This window comes from Crinia signifera, chromosome 7, assembly GCF_055691185.1.
Source record: "Crinia signifera chromosome 7, ASM5569118v1, whole genome shotgun sequence".
Lineage (NCBI taxonomy): Eukaryota > Metazoa > Chordata > Amphibia > Anura > Myobatrachidae > Crinia > Crinia signifera.
Window position 1 is genome coordinate 151109416 of NC_139223.1, and position 16989 is coordinate 151126404.

Sequence of the window (16989 nt, forward strand, 5' to 3'; positions counted from 1 at the left end):
GAATCAAAGGGTTCATTGTTATTAGCTCATATCCATTACCAGATTTTAATTCCAACAAGCCAGACCTGGATAAAGCAGGATTAAGCGGTAATCTGGAATCTGCAGCTGCACAAGGTCCGTTCTGCATACGTGCAGTACGGGCCTTGCGATTACATCATTGAGTTCCCCGCTGCCTGATTGAATGGGGGGGGGGGGGTTGCCCCTGTTTTCTATGAGTGGGATAACCAAGGGTCTGCTGGTCACCAAGTAGACTTCCTGGCCTTACAGACCCCTCTTCCATTGGTCAGCTACGTAAACTGAGGATTACCAAGCTGGCCATCTGTGTTGACATCTGGGCCGATGGTTGTGAATCCCAGTGTCCGACGTTGGACTGCAGTGCTGGTATTGCAGTTATATACAGGAAGTGTCTCTTCTACTAAGACGTCTCCTGCATTTTTCTCCTTTTTAAAATCGATTGAAAACTAAAAGCTGCTTACAAGCAACATTGTATTTCTAGCCATCTCTGAATCAGGCCTAAAGACAAAAAGTGCTCCAGGGAGATTACTACTTCCTATTGAAATAGTATCAATCCACAAAATGGCTGATTCTGCTTTGCGTAAGCATAAGGATACTTTAACAGTTATACAACCTTTTGTTTGTGTTCATGTTGCAGGTTCTATCCCTCGCCATACAGCATTGCCACAAACAGGATGATTACCCAGACATCCATCACTCCTTACATTGCGTCACCTGTCTCAACGTACCAGGTGAGATATACTACTAGACTAAGGATTGTTTTCTAAATTCTACTACAAATGTAAGAAGAGTACTCCTGAAATTGACTAGGCTGTTCCTCAGATTCGAGAATCGTGGTCTTGTAACGGTTCACCTCTACTAGAAAACGAGAATCCACCATCCACAGCCACATTCATTGTTGCTGCGCCTATCGCAACATGCAACATACATGGCATGCTCCCGTTGCCATTCTCTTGCATCTACAGATGTAGCGCTGCTCATTCAGTGCTGGGGCTTGCCAGACCAACCCCACTGGCGAGCGGATGCTACATCTGACTGGGACGTGCGAGCGTCCCAGTTTCCTATCGGCGGGGGACGGGAACCCTGCCCCTCTTTGCTTCAGGGAGACAGGCAAGGGGAGGGGGGAACGCATTGAGGACCGCCGGGGAGCTCCATTGTAAGGGGACGCACGTGCGTCTCGTGCATGCTCGTCCCCTTCCGGCGGCTGGGGAATCTACCGCCAGCCCCTGCCTGAATGAAGGGCGCTCCATCTGTAATTCATACCCGCAACTCATAGAAAACCATTGACTGGCGATGTCGCCATTTTCTTTAATAGCTTAAGCCAGTATTGTAATCACGAGCAGCTCCAGGTTCTCGGAAGACCAGGGATCCAGACAAATATTCTATCCAAGCTTCTATGCTCATGGGGTATCCGGATGATGGTGTCGACCTATTGACTGTCTATCTAGACACTATAAACCTTTTAATCCAGAACTGTTTATAGTTGATTCTACCATGTATATGGTACCTAGTTACAATCGACACAAGTACAATAAATATCTGTTCCTCATATGTATAATTGTGTTAAGTGGTGTACACACAGTGCGGTTGCCTTGCTATTCAATCCCTATTCGATTGGGATCGAAGCGCACGGCAAGCAAAACGCATTAGATTTTGACTATATAGTACAGATCTGCACTGTATAGTGTTGCCTGCACAGTGTATTTTTCTATTGCGGCTGAAAACAGTCTGACGTCTTTTCGATTTGGACTACATAGTCAAAATTTTATTAAAAGCTAGTCAGAATCTTGCTCAGTGTGGATGGGGCATTAGTCATGCAGTATTTTAATTCTTATATACGTTTTTCTAGACGTCCTTTGCCACTGTTCCTTGCTTCTTCTGGATTTGATATTTCTTTTTGCATTTCTTTTCTGGATTTGATATTTCTTGCTGACACAGACAGTTGTTTGTTTGGCTCTTCATGTTTTCAACCCCTAATGTATCCCATGTGTATAAATTAAATTGACATGAATAATATTGTAATTCTTGAACCAATGTTAATGTGTAAATAATAAATGATTACTCTGTTCACTTTGCACATCATGGTATTTAGCAGTTTCAATGCAGAGGGTCAGAGCCTGACCCTCTGCATTGTTTTTGCTCCTGGTCGGTTATTTTAGGTTCCATTCATTACTTGTAATAGTTAGAAGCAGTTTGTTTCGAGAACTCTGTTTGCAACACTCCCATAAGTCATAGTAAGCCAATCACAATTTAGCTATATTTCGTACAATGTTACTATGTGATAGAGATTCTGGTGTTAGTTGCTCTTTTGTATTGGTTTCAGTTAACAAGGAAAGTTAAAATACTGTCAAACAATCTAGCAATATTAGTTAAAATGAATATAATCTAGCAAACGACAGAGATCTGAAATTTCTCTGTAGACTCAAACTACAATGCAGTTGGTTTTACTTTGAATATGCTTCTATCAATTGTTGCATTTAAAGACTTATAACTCTTTTGGGGATTCTGTTCACATTGGAATTTAGAATTGGAGGCAAATGGAACCAAGTAGAGACACAGAGCAGAGTTTGTACTGTTATAACCCCACATCCTATTATTCTTTGTGCTTGGCAGGCATGAGGACATTGGATAGTGCGCTCTACCACACAACTTGGCTCGAGATTCACGTGGTCAAACCCTGACTGAATACTTAGCTTGCAGTCAGAGGCATTTTAGGATTTAGATTTTAAAACTTCCTTGGTATTTTGGGTATACTAGATGAGCATGTGGGACCCGGAACTAGCCACAGACCACCAGTAATATATATTTTTCAGGCTTTGATGTGACCAAGGGGGATGTCCCGGAATGCAGCCACATTATTCTACACAAGACTGAGATTTTGCCTGCAGCATTCACCTGTGAATCTAGGCCTGAATGTTGTCTACACATACTGTAGGAGGCAGCCATTTTGTATCTAAACCAATATACTGAGTTTCCGTAGGAACTACAGACTTCATGCTTTAGTGACACCTCTACTTCCTGTTGATCTACCACACAAAATGTCTGCATCCGTTGTGTGTAGGAAGTCGGGTCACTTTAACTTGCTCTGTCCCATGCTGTAGAACCATGTGGAAAGGAATATTCTTTTATCTGGATCGAAATATTTGATTATACATTTTATTGGTGTGTGGCTCTTTGGTCAATAAAACCCTTTTTATGTGAAATGCTATTGTCATATGATCAAGTGCAACAGGCATTGATATGTGGTAAACCATAGCAACCAATCAGATCTTCGCTTTAATTTGTCTTGACTAAATTAGGGCTCTTAAAGTTGATAAAGAGCAAAAAATAATTGCTTTTTGTTCATACACATGGCTTCTTATTTATTTATTACAGTTATTTATATTGCACATACATATTGTGCAGCACTTTACAGATAATATTTGAACATTCAGTCTCTGCCCCATTGGAGCTTACAATCTATATTCCCTACCACATGTACACGCACACACAGACATTCTAGGGGTAATTTTGTTGGGAGCCAATTGACCTACCAGTATATTTTTGGATTGTGGGAGGAAACCGGAGTACCCAGAGTAAACCCACACAAGCACGGGGAGAATATACAAACTCTGCACAGTTAGGGTCATGGTGGGAATCGAACCCACGACCTCAGTGCTGTAAAGCAGTAATGCTAACAATTACACCACCCAAACAAATCCTTGCAACATATGGCATAACGTGGGGAATTCAAATATTGCATATTTTCCTGTGCACCTCCTATAGGGCGTGTGGGAAAACTAGTGATGTTACGGCCTCAGAGTATCTTCATCCTACCATTCCAGGGGTACTTTTGTGGCTATTGCATTGATTTTAATTCTCCCAAAAAGTTTGTGTCACGTGAAAAACCAGTGTATGCGCTACAGTACACCATTGATATAACTTATAAAAAATATTATAGTGGTTAGGACTTCGCACAGATTTTTTTTATTTTACGATCCACACTGCAAAATACAAAATGTTCTATTTACCAAGTCTAGACACAGCACAGACTTTGTTCCTTCTGGTTTTCCCAGCACTATATGATCTGCAAAACAGATGGTTGATGCAGGAACAAGTGCATAGTACACCATACATCAATACCCTGACAGTACAGCCAAAATATTGCTATATTCTGATTTACATTTATAATGTATTGTTTATCTACAAATTGACATAATTAATAATGTTCCTTTTTATTTGCCTTTCATTTAGTATAAGATTACATTTTCACATAGTGTGTGCTCAAAGACCAATGAAAGCTTTTTTGTCCAATTTCCCAATGGCGAGACACCACCCATTTCCGCAGCCACTTTGGATGTGTTTGGCTGCCTATGTATGAAAGTGTTATTCTGAAAGGACAAGTGGCAGTGTATAGAAGCCTGTAAAGGCCTGGATGGTAATGTGTACCTGTTGCCTACACTTACGAGGAAGCCATTTTGTATCTAAACCATTATGAATAAGTTTCCTTAGGAAATACAAAATGTGCTATTCAGAAATGTTTGAGATTCGGTACATTGTGTGCCGTGTGGTGTTGTATTCGTGTACCATTTGATATTAACCAATAGCAATTACTGGTCTGGCCAAAAACCGACATAAAATAATTTACAGTAATCCAGAGCTTGAAGTTACCCATGGGCTTCTAGGTGGGGGTATAGTTTGGTTAACCCTATAAGTGCCAAGTGCATTTGTCAACATTGGTGTAAATATTGCCAACCAAACATTTTTATTCATCATAATCTGTAATGTTTACCTCTATATAGGAAATATAATATATATATATATAATATTTTTTATACCATTTTTTATTTGAATTTATATAACAAATGTGAGCGACACTGGCATATTTAGCTGATACTTGGCATATTTCTCACTGATGTTGGCACTCAAAGGGTTAATAGATGATCTGGCTCTGGTTTAAACTAAAACCACAATATGTAAAGTTTCTCAAAACATAGCGCCCCTGCACCAGAGAGGGATGGATACTCCCTTATTCTCATGCATGAGATTTTAAACCGCTGAAGAAAATGTTGTAATGATGAAATTCAGTGGATTGTAGACAGATTCTAAATATTTATTCGATTTGGCAGACTATTCATGTTTGCAATGTGCAAAATATTTTCGAAAGACAAAATACATTGTTGTTTTTATTCCTATTCTTTTTAGTACAATAGTACAGTTTTAAAAAAACAAAAAACAACTTATACGGCCGATATTAAGGCATTTTCTAAACGATTTTGCTTAGTTTGTCAAAGTCGCTTAGAAAATGCCCTCACATCGGTGTGTGGGGACTATAATCGGCAGCAATGCGCGTCCCTGTGCATCTTTATCGCTGCCCGAGATGGATGGACAGTGTCCATCAATATCGGCATCGGCAGGGTTCTCCCACCGGAGAACACTGGCGCTGTCTGCTCGCTTAGCACACAGAGCTGACAGCTCGCTCTGTGTGTGGGCTGTCAGCTCTGTGTGCTATGCGATAGCGGCGCAGCACAGCCCGACCTAGCATAGCTAGGTCGCCCTACACACATCGCTATGTGTGTAGGGCCCATTAGTGGGAAATTCTATTCTGTGCGATAGTAGCGACGTGCTTTCTTACGACAATGATATGGACAAGGCGATTTTGCCTCTGATACTAGGATACCATATTATACGGTCAAGTGCAAATCCAAACATTGCAACCCAGCATCGTGCAGGACTTATTGGGTCCCAATAATGTTAATATAAAATATTGACGTATTTGTTTTTTTCTTTCTAATGTCTGTATTTGGGTCAGAAATATCAAACATTCTTACCCATTCTTCCCTCTTCCCAGGTGCCAAGTACCTCCTGGATACCACCACCTCAGCCCTACATCATGCAGCATGCTGTAAGTATTTTGGGTCTACCTAAATCTCAAGTGACACCTACTGGCTATGAACGAGTACTACACTGATGTAGAGTCTTGTGAACGCTGTTCACATATTTTGCATCAAACAGCTTTTCATCTTGTAAAGTAATGCATGATATTATTGGGGGCTTACTACATGCTTTAAATAGCCTGTTTTTAACAAAGAAGGGCCAGTAGCTGACATAATGGAGATTCTTGCCTTTAAAGATGGACTCAGGAGCTGGAACCCCAAATGCCTTTGTATATAAAAAAAATGGGGGGTCCTTCCATTCAGAAAAGGTAATTTAGTGTGCTGTTTCCCGACAAATACTGGTGCATACTGAGCATACACACTGCCCAATATACACCCATGTGAATGATATGTCAGTACAATCCAATAGACAACATATCTAGTGCAGGGGTAGCCAACTCCAGTCCTCGAGAACTACCAACAGTTAACGTTTTCCATGTCTCCTCACAGAATCACAAGTGATATAATTAGCTCCACCTGTCTATCTTTTAAAATGTGTCAGTCAGTAATGAGTGCACCTTTGTACCTGTGAGGTGAGCTGGAAACCGTGAACTGTTGGTAGCTCTCGAGGACTGGAGTTGGCTATCCCAGATCTAGTGTGTTCCTAGCTTGAATCTCTGGCAGGCTTGCTACATCTTCCTCCAAGGAGACTAAAAAAACATGCTGACAGACTTACTTTAAAGGCTGGTAGCTGCCTGTGGATTTTCAGCCAAATACAAAAGAAGTAAAATGTCCCCTTGTAAGAAGGGAAACAATGAAAGTAAAATTATGGCTTGTCCTTTAGACAATACACCATACGTACTTGCTGTGCAGATGACAAACAAAGCAATCTATCTGCTGTGAGGCATATTGTAACCCATTAATCATTTGCATAAAATGCCCAGAAACTGTTCTATATACAAGTGCTCTTTATGCTAAAGCAAAGTTAGCACACCTGCCTGACTACCGCTGCCACCATACTTACTCATGTAGCCCTGGGCCAATTCATTTTCACATCTGTTCTCTCAGCTCACTAGAGCTAAACGATCTGGAATGGATTTTGGCTGACTATTAAAGTGAACCCGTCTTCTATACCACCAGAGGCCAATCTTATTGGGCGAGCCCTATTATTTCACTAACGAGTGAAAATATCGAGGCAAGCAACACGAAGTGCCTCGTACCTTATTAACGGCATTTGTTCCTGCTGATTTGATGAGTCTAAGCTCATGAAAATGGCTGCCTCCACAATTGGCAGGAAATGGTTACACGCTGTAAAACCTATTGTTAAATATTATTCTTGAGACCACCCACAGCTCCAGTTCCTGTCATTCTTTACAAAAAAAAAAAAAGAATTTCCCCAAAAAATATTAAGTTAAAAATGTCTTTGTCATTCTAAATAACTTTATCTTTCATCTTGCCTCACTAACCACAAACTGTGCCTTCGTCAGTTTCCTACTTGCAGGAAAGACTTTGAGAACACACACCGCCTCCAGCCATGTTCTCCAATCGTTACGTGTTTTAAAAAAAAAAAATTATTTCAAAATAGAACTATAAATGTTTCATTTGACAAACCCTGCAAACTAATACGGCATGGGGGGAAATAGGCATTTTTTTTTTTCACTCTGGCTCATTAAATTTCTAATGTGATTTTCTTTTTTCCCACACTCCAGTATTACAAATTATCATGACAAAATAAAGTTTATATCTCAATAGCTAAGTGGATGATGAAAGCATTTCTCAAAGTTTGGGGAAATCTGTTTAATGATAATTCTCAGCTCTGATCTCCATTTATCAGAGCCTTCATTATTACCGCTGCATTCTGAGAGCGGTTCCTGAATACATTGGCTGAGCCTGCTCTCTTTATGAATATCATACATGTAATAGCAACATAGATTTGGGAATTAAATGCTTCATCCCCAAAATATATTTTGTGCAGTTGAGCTTTGTAAAGAAAAGGCATATGTTTTTTTTTTTTTTTTTTCCAGCAATATTTTTTGGATATTGGCAAACATTAGGCCTGTGTCCACTTTGCTTCTTCTATGTTATCTTTTGACACGTCCCCCTACACTCCAGTTACATCATACCCCTTCAGAATGACATCACATCTTTCCATTTGCAATATTCTAAACATTTAGGGGGTATTCAATGTCAGGGGCACGGCTGTCGAGCAAGCTTTGCTCGACTTGAGCTCGGCGGTCGGGATTCAATGTCCCGAGCAGCGAGAAAGGGGCGTGGCTGTGAGCTGAGGCCGGAAATAGCCAAGCTCCTGCCTGGAGCTCGCCTATTTCCGGCTTTTCTCGGCAGAACGAGCCCAACAGCTTGTGATGTCGGGCTCGTTCTGCCGAGAACCCCTGTTCAATGCTGTCGGGGAAGACAGCATTGAATAGGGCCCTGCAGCCATCTCCCCCATCGGGAGATGGCTGCGGGAGCACAACAAACATTGAATACCCCCCTTAGTATTCTGTGAAAATTCTCACACATAAACACAAGGGTGTATCTCAAAGGTGCAGACTCCTGTCCAGGCACCTCTCTTACTGTCTAGCCCAGGCATGTCCAACCTGTGGCCCTTCCCTAATAGGAAAACTGTGGCAATTCATGATGGGACTTGTAGTTTCACAACAGCTGGAGGGCCATACATTGGGTGATTTCCATACTACGGGTGATTTCTGGGTGATTTCCATACTACGGGACCATATTTACAGTAATTTTTGCTGATGCTAGACTCCAGAAAGTGAGTATAGAAGAGCAATGGGGTTTAGGGTTTTTGGTGTGGGCCCCCCTGGACCCAGGGACCAATATGCACCACACTCCTTGTACCCATTTAAGATACTGCATGAACAGCAAAATCTGCCAATTAAGAAGTACATGCTAAAACATAAGGGATTATTTTCAAAAACTGAGGACCCACTACATAAGTGACCTTTTGTCCCCTGGTTATGCTGAGAAGCGCACTAATGTACAGGCCAAGGTGGTTGTGTTTGAGGAAATACAACAGTTGCACAGTCCAGTGGGAGGAGTTGGGTTGATCAAAGACATTCCTTGTCGAGTGCGGATTAGGTGCATATGGGAATCTACTACTGCAAGAATATACTAAAATTAGATTCCATATTGTGGGACGAGGTTGTTGAAATGATATAAAGATCTGTAGAAAGCACATATTAATGAGACTATTCTCCATGTGGAGGTCAGGTCTTACCATAAATTTGTATGGCATGCATTTTGCAAATTCCATTAAGTGTAGTATAAACCTTAAAATACTTAGTAATGCTACATAATAACAGCAGCAATGTCCTTATACTTTAATTATTCTGAGATTAGATAAGGCTTGCCTGAGATCACTTGTAGTTTGTAATGTTAGAATGAATGAAGAGGTGATCTTAGGGTAAAAGTAGTTTGGCCTTAATTTGCTCATTCCATTGCGAACATATTAAGGTGGTCTGCAAACCTTGATATACCATGACATTCCTGGGGGGGTTTCCAGCGGCTACGAAGTGGGTGTGCAACTCGAAATGAGCTTGACAGACAAGGGGTGAAATTTAATAGGATGAGAGATTCAGAGAGCGAGAGATTTGGTAAGAAATCTCCAGGTTTTTTTTTTAAGCGGCAATCATTTACACTTCAAAATCAAACTGGTATTGCAGTGTAAATGATTGCCGCTTTAAAAAAAACTGGAGATTTCTTACCAAATCTCTCACTTTCTGAAACTCTCATCCTATTACATTTCCCCCAATAAGTCATGTTAAAAACATGGCTTGCATTCATACATTTATACCAGTTAGGTAAAGTCTTATTATATGATCATTTTATAATACCATATCAAATAAAGAAAAAATTAGTGGAACGACAAATCGCGCATATACTGTAGGCGCCAATTAAGACCCGTTCGTTTGGGTCCGAATTCGGAACGGTCCCCGATGTTCAGGGGCAAACAGCTTCTGAGAGTTTCACACTCGCCGAGTCATTTGATCCGGGAAGGGAGGGACAGGGGGTGGCAGCGGGGGATTGCCCATCCCCATAAAAAACACTAGGCATTCCCCTGAGAACGCAGGTGTGGTGTTGCCTGCTCGGGGCGGGCGGCTGACATCAGTCGGACCATATTCTAGTAGGACCATGTTATATATCAAATTAAGCCTTAACAAGAGATAAATCCAAGGGTGATAAAGAGATAAACGTCCAGCCAATCACCTGCTAACTGCCATGTTACAGGCTGTGTTTGAAAAAAAAGTCAGTAAGGAGCTGATTGGCTGGACGTTTATCACTCCTTATCACTCTTGCATTTATCTCTTGTTTAGGCTTATTACATCTGCCCCATTGATCGTTAAGACGTTCATTAAATCTTCCTGGTGTGTACAATCAATCTGGCATGGTCCGGGCGACAGGAAACCACCCAACTATCATCAGGATTGACAGTCGTGCTGATGAGTAGCCGGCCTCATTTAGTCTTCTAGCAAAGTCCTTCAATTTTATTTTTCTCACGGTATTAAGGCATACAAGTGACAAGTTATGTACATTGTAAAATGTGTGTGTCTTTTTATATAGATGGTGTATAGAATGCAATTTTGCTTTTCCTACACTGCATGCTTGAGTAATAAGTTATGATACAGGTACAGAATCGGATACGGATTTCCTAGTACACCAGTTAATTTTTTTGTTAACATCTTTTTAAGGGAGCCGTGTTAACTCCGTCCATGGACCATACCATGTCACTACAGCCGTCTATGATGAGCCCTCTGGCCCAGCAGATGAGTCACATGTCATTAAGCAGCAATGGAACAGTAGGTGGCCTCATGTTACTGACAGCATGCACTAGAAATGGGAGTTCTTATGTCAGATATAATTGCATGAATGCACACACTGTAGATGTGTATATATTAAGCTCAATCACAATTGCCTTGCTCCTAGCGCTACTTTAGTAATCATATCAAGCAGACTGGATCTGAGCCTTGTAGGATCTGCTGAATATTTAAGTTTTGAAGACGTGGGATTTATGTGTCAATTTGGAGCTATGAGTTTCCAAAATAACTGTCGAGTCGGAAATGATCAGAGCAGACATTGTACCGTGGCTGTGTGTTTTATGACTTTTTAATGCACATTCAGAAAGGAAAGAGGATAATGGGGAACTGATTGAATTCCTTGTAACTTCCAAAATTAGACTTGCTCTCCAAGCACCATTTGAAGCTTATCATTTATTCAGCTGATGCATTATTCTGCCTTAAATTCATTTTAATATAACTTAGTTATAGTCACAGTAGGGAGTATTGAACCTGTTGTTCTGCATCTATTACTAGACATATATAACTATATTTTGATATAGTGTGCTATATTAGTAGTAACTGGATGTAAGTTATATTGCTGCTGCTCTGCAGAGCTTTAGGTGCATGTGCCCGTGGAATTATGCATCGTCGTGCACCTTAGCAGACAGTAGGGGGTGATGCTCTAGATCAGGCATGTCCAACGTTGGCCCTCCAGATGTTGTGAAACTACACATCCCAGCATGCTTTGCTAAAACTATTGCAAAGCATGCTGGGATGTGTAGTTTAAAAACATCTGGAGGGCCAATGTTGGACACGCCTGCTCTAGATCACAGGTTCTCAAACTCTGTCCTCAGGACCCCACACAGTGCATGTTTTGCAGGTCTGCTCACAGAGCCACAAGTGAAATAATCAGCTCCACCTGTGGATCTTTTAAAATGTGTCAATGAGTAATGAATGCACCTGTCAGGTGACCTGAAAAACGTGAAATGTGTGGGGTCCTGAGGACCGAGTTTGAGAACCCACACACCACGACGACCCGCTCACGGTGACGCGGGGCGGCACGACCCGCTCACGATGTGCACCGTGAGCGGGTCCGATCCGATGGCGACCCGCACCCGGCTGTATGGTCGTTCTTCAGATCCTACCTGCAGCAGGTAGGATCTGAATAACGACCGACCGACCCGCGGGGCCATGCATCGGATCGGGATCGGACCAGAACAGGGGAAAAAAGGGCCCAATCTACCTACAATCTACATCCAATTGGTCGGAATTGGATCTAGATTGAGGGGATCGGGCCCTAGTCGTCCTGGTGTGTACCAGGCATTAAGCCTTTGGCACTGTGTTCTAATCATACATGGCCATTGCACGTGTCTCTTAAAAGGAGCCCCCATTTTGCTTGTTCCAGATTAGTGGGGATCTCTGGGAAAGACGCCATGAAGTATGGGTGGGACCCAGAATTACAGAGTCCTTTTACCTCTCGGCTGTGTAGCAGCCACACCTACTACACCCACTGAAGTTCCACCGCTGGTCACAGTAAAAAGTTTTTCATAGACATAGAAACAGTGACATCTGCAGGCTATTCGGTAATTGCAAAGTATGACTAGTCTGCTATAGATGTAAATCAAAGCTTTGTTTTTTTTATTTTTTTTCCTTATTCGTGTTCTCATTTTGCTTAGTATTTCTATATTTTAGAAGACGTTTTAGTTGAAAAAAAACAGGTTACAGGTAGTACTAATGAGTAGATTTATGACAGTTGTCTAACCTTTGTTCCTATAACCGAATTATGGGAGCTGTATAATAGGGGAAGTTTTACAGTAATTCTATATACCAAGCCAAATAAACAGTGTCCCAGGACTGGCACTGACGTGATCTGACTCCCTAACCTGCGGAGCACTTTCACTTTATGCTCATGTGGATCTGGGTCTGCAAATGGTCAAAGGTTTATAGAGAACCGGAGTGGCTATAATCAGTGCTGTGTGGCTGTGTTACACCTCTTACACTATGAGCCCTAGTGTCTTCCTTATTGTGTATACCATCACATGAGGAAAAAAGAAAATCTTCACAGTTTGTGGCTCAATGCTTCAAGATGGATGACTGGTCATCATCATACGCTCAAGATGTTAGGCCTATTTTTATGTGAAGGCCACAGACTGTAGTCCCATCTTCGTCCCAGTGTTATTTTGGCCATGATAAATTCACCAGAAAAGTGCATTTTAGTTAGAGATATATAAACGTGTGAGCAAGTATTGACTGGTGGGAGTAGGTTTAACAACGTGAAAGCAGATTTTAATTATTTGCTAGAACAAAAAGATATTGACGGTGGGTGCTACAGCTTCAGTAACGCTAGTTTGATGCCAGCGGGTGATCGTAGGACCATGGTAGTCAGGAGTTTTTCTGGATTTTTTGGGTGCCGAATGTCTCAGAGGTCCCCGGGGGGCACTGTACAGTATATGTGCAAATTGTCCCCTCACATGCTTCGGGCACACTAATCTATTCTGACTCTATGTCCACTTGGATAGTAAAGTATGATCCAAGTGGACTTGCACCAAAAAATCCTCAAAAACTCCTGTCGTCCATGTGACCGTCGACCATGGTCCCGCCGATCACCCGTTGGTGTATAACTAGCCGCTCTAGCAGCTGCCGACTATCAGTAGACTTGCCCAATATTATGGAGCAGCAGCCAAGGCAAATAAGGTATTTGCATTCATAAATAGGGACATAGAGGCTAGGAAAGGAAGAGGGAATTTCTTTGACATTGTATAAATCATTGGTATGGCTTCTTCTACAAAACAGTGTACAGTTTTGCTCACCACTCCATTAAAAGGACATTATGGAACTTGAAAAGTTTCAGAGAAGAGCAACAGAATTGATTAAAGGTTTAGAGTCATTGCGTTTTGAGGAAAGGCTGGCCAGGTTAGGTGTGTTTACATTGGAGAAGAGGCGTCTGAGGGGATTTTATTAATATAGACCATGCATGTCCAACGTTGGCCCTCCAGATGTTTTGAAACTCCACATCCCAGCATGCTTTGCAATAGTTAGCATTCTCTAATAGCAAAACTGTGGCAAAGCATGCTGGGATGTGTAGTTTCACAATATCTGGAGGGCCAACGTTGGACATGCCTGATATAGACAAATACATCAAGGGTCAAAACAGCGAACTAGCTGGTGATCTGTTTACCAGAAGGACTGTACAAAGGACATGCGGTCATCCCCTAAGGTTAGAGGAGAGGAAGTGGCTCACCCAGCGAAGGAAGGCTTTCTTTACAGTAAGGGTAGTTAAGATATGGAATACTCTGCCAGAGATGGTTTTGATGGCAGATTCAATGGATACATTTAAAAATGGGTTTGACAAGTTTTTATCGAAAAATAGTATCCAGGAGTATAATCCATAATTATAATGTACTACAGTGTACTCAGATAGGACAGACACTTGAGGTCATCGTGGACATCATCTGGGTCATATACACCACAAGTTGCCGCCTTAGTTCCATATGACATAAATGGCTTACAAATATTCCATTCCACAATTGCAATAACACTCTTTGATCATACAATTCAGAGCTGTCCATACAAATAAATGTAAATGCATTTGACTAAATAAAAATAAATGCATATTGTCAATGAGAAGATAATGAAAGCATATTTATATCTATTTATTTGAATGGTTATAGGCTACTTTAATGTTTAGCTCTTGCAAATAATTTCACCATATAATTTAACTTAAACATGTTCTTTGTGTGCTAATGTCCTATAGAAGCTTCTGCATTTTTTCTCCTCAATGATACCAGTTTTGCTTTGTTTTATTGTAAGAGATGATAGTAGCTTAAGAGATTTAACAGAGTGACACAATCAAGGAGTGGTGTGCAGTTACTATGACACCACACCTAGACACATAATGGATTTCCCCAGTGTTGGTCATGACTCATATAATTAAGTTACACCAAACCCATTTTTGGTAACACAATCATACAGACAAGACATAATTAGGTGGCTGGCACAACACCCAGTATGTTGTTACAATTTCTGTGTTAAGTCAAGTGGAAGATAAAGACCTGTAAATGTAATGTAAATGTAATAGACGGTAAACTGTAATATCTTCCTGGAAGCCTAGGGACGAGGGATTGGTTATTATACCCAGGCTCATACACTGACTTAGGTCTGTTTTTTGTTCTCTAAATGATGTAATTTCTCATTTTATTTCAGTATATGCCTGCAACAACAGCTATGCAAGGAGCATACATACCGCAGTACGCACACGTCCAGGCGGCGGCTGTTTCTGTGGAGGTCAGTGTGGAAATCTGAATTAATGCAATATATTGGAGGGAAACCTAATTGAACGCAGAGTTGCCTTGAATACTAAAGTGTGTATTATATGTGCAGATAGAACGAGCCTGACAACTGCAGTGATGTTCTAGAAAGCCTGTCTCCGGGATCTGGATTGTCTGTGTGCTCCCATACATTCATAAGCAAAACAGGACTTCCCTGTTCCTCTGCTGGCTTTGGGAAATGATATGTATATTGGCCCACTCATACCCCATTTTCCAATGCCTTCAAAAACCATGTTTTTGCACATGAACAAGCATCAACCCAGGCTTTTAATCAGTAGAAAATACAGAAATACAACCCAGGTAACGAACAGGATTGGACACGGGCAGGATCTGTGTTGTTAAGGGGCAGTTTAAATTGGTTATCCAGGTTATCCGACCCTAGACCTGTTTACACCATGCTGAGAGTCCATACCACCCAAACGGCAGTGTACGCTGGGCAGTCGGGAGGTTGGGTAACATGATATGCAGACTGCAGCACCAACCGAATTCCAGAGTGCTGGGCCTGCCCCTGCATTGACATGTACATCTTCCATTTAAGGGTGTGGCCTAATGGGATTCAGGCCATGTCACAATCTTTTCTAGAAAAGAGGTTAAGGGGCAGATGTATGATGTGTCGATATGGGGGAGAAGGGTATCAGCGCACGTTATGTGCACTGATACCGCTTCTCCCCCATGTATGAAGCGGCCCGGGATGCGGTAATGGACAGGGGCGCTATGCTACATTCGGCGCTGCTATCAAAATGATAGCAGGCCGAATGTATGAACGGTCAGCATCGCTGACCGTTCCGCACGAAGCCTTTGGCTTCGCCAGCATCAGGCTGGCGAAGCCCTATCTAAACAGCAGGGACAGCGCTGTCCCTGATGTTAGGTCTGGGCTGCGCTGGGGATCTCGCGTGAACAGCGAGATCCCGCGCATGCCCAGTGCAGCCGGCCGGGGGACAGGAGATAGCGCATCAGTATTAACTGATGCGCTATCTCCAGAAAGGGACATCGCCGGAGGGGGGAGTTAACGCTCCCCCGCTTCGGCAGACAAGATACATTAATACATCTTGTCGATGTCCCTTCCTGCTTCGCCTCGCTATTGAGGTGAAGCAGGAAGTATCATAGCGTCGCTTATCGCGCCGCTATCATACATCTGCCCCACTGTGTTCCAAATCCTGTGCCAGACCTGGGACTTTGAAAAATGTATCAGCGTTTAAGCCCTATAGTAACATCACCCCTTCAACCCACTATATGTACTCCCCATGCAATTAAAAACTTGTTAAGCACTGAAGCAGATATTCAGGATGGAGTCTGTAAACTAGTATGTGTGTATGTGTTTGCATCTTGGATAAATATATACTAGTGTGTGACCTGCAGATTTGTGATTTGTTTATGGTTTTCTCCACTGCAATGGGTTAGTGTCATTGGTGGTGATTAAAAAGAAAGCTCCACAGGATATAAATAGTCTCATCCACTTCCTATTTTTACTTTTAACCATTATCCTATATTCATAGGGGGGGACGCCTCAGAATAAAATAACTTGGAATGAACACGAAAGAGCAGAATGTTAATAATGCCATATAACTGCATATACATTGTTTTTTTCAAGATCATATGTTGCCTGGTGCTAACCAATAGGGAAAAAAAATTCTATATACGTATACATTAAACCTTATTGGTTGATGCATCAATTAGTGAAAAGAGTAGAGATGGGGGCCAGTGGAGAAGTTGGCTATATCAACCAGTCCACATTAAGAGAGCATTTATTAAGTGCATGTTCTACAATGAGAGGTAGACGTTGATTGGTTGCTATAAGCAACTTTTCCTTTGGCCCACTTCACTAATTTTGCTGCTTGATGCATTTCCCTGATACTGTAGTTGCAATTCTGCATACAGGTACTGTATAGTAATCCATCCCTTTGGTACAAACAGTGTTCTTTTTCTTTGCATCAATAAACCTTTTTTTCCCCTACAGTATAATCATTAAACAATATCTGGACACAGCCTTGTAGCTAT

General features: G+C 41.7%; 1 protein-coding gene across 5 annotated transcripts in view; it reads left to right on the top strand.

The window, feature by feature from the left end:
* RBMS1 (RNA binding motif single stranded interacting protein 1) overlaps positions 1-16989 on the top strand; it is a 346188-nt gene that overhangs the window by 323142 nt on the left and 6057 nt on the right. For all 5 annotated transcript variants that reach the window (XM_083153957.1, XM_083153959.1, XM_083153956.1 and 2 more), the window contains exons 9-12: positions 653-746; positions 5846-5899; positions 10577-10684; positions 14867-14947. In XM_083153957.1, coding sequence (XP_083010083.1) covers positions 653-746; positions 5846-5899; positions 10577-10684; positions 14867-14947 — 337 coding nt within the window. The remainder of the gene's footprint in view (positions 1-652; positions 747-5845; positions 5900-10576; positions 10685-14866; positions 14948-16989) is intronic.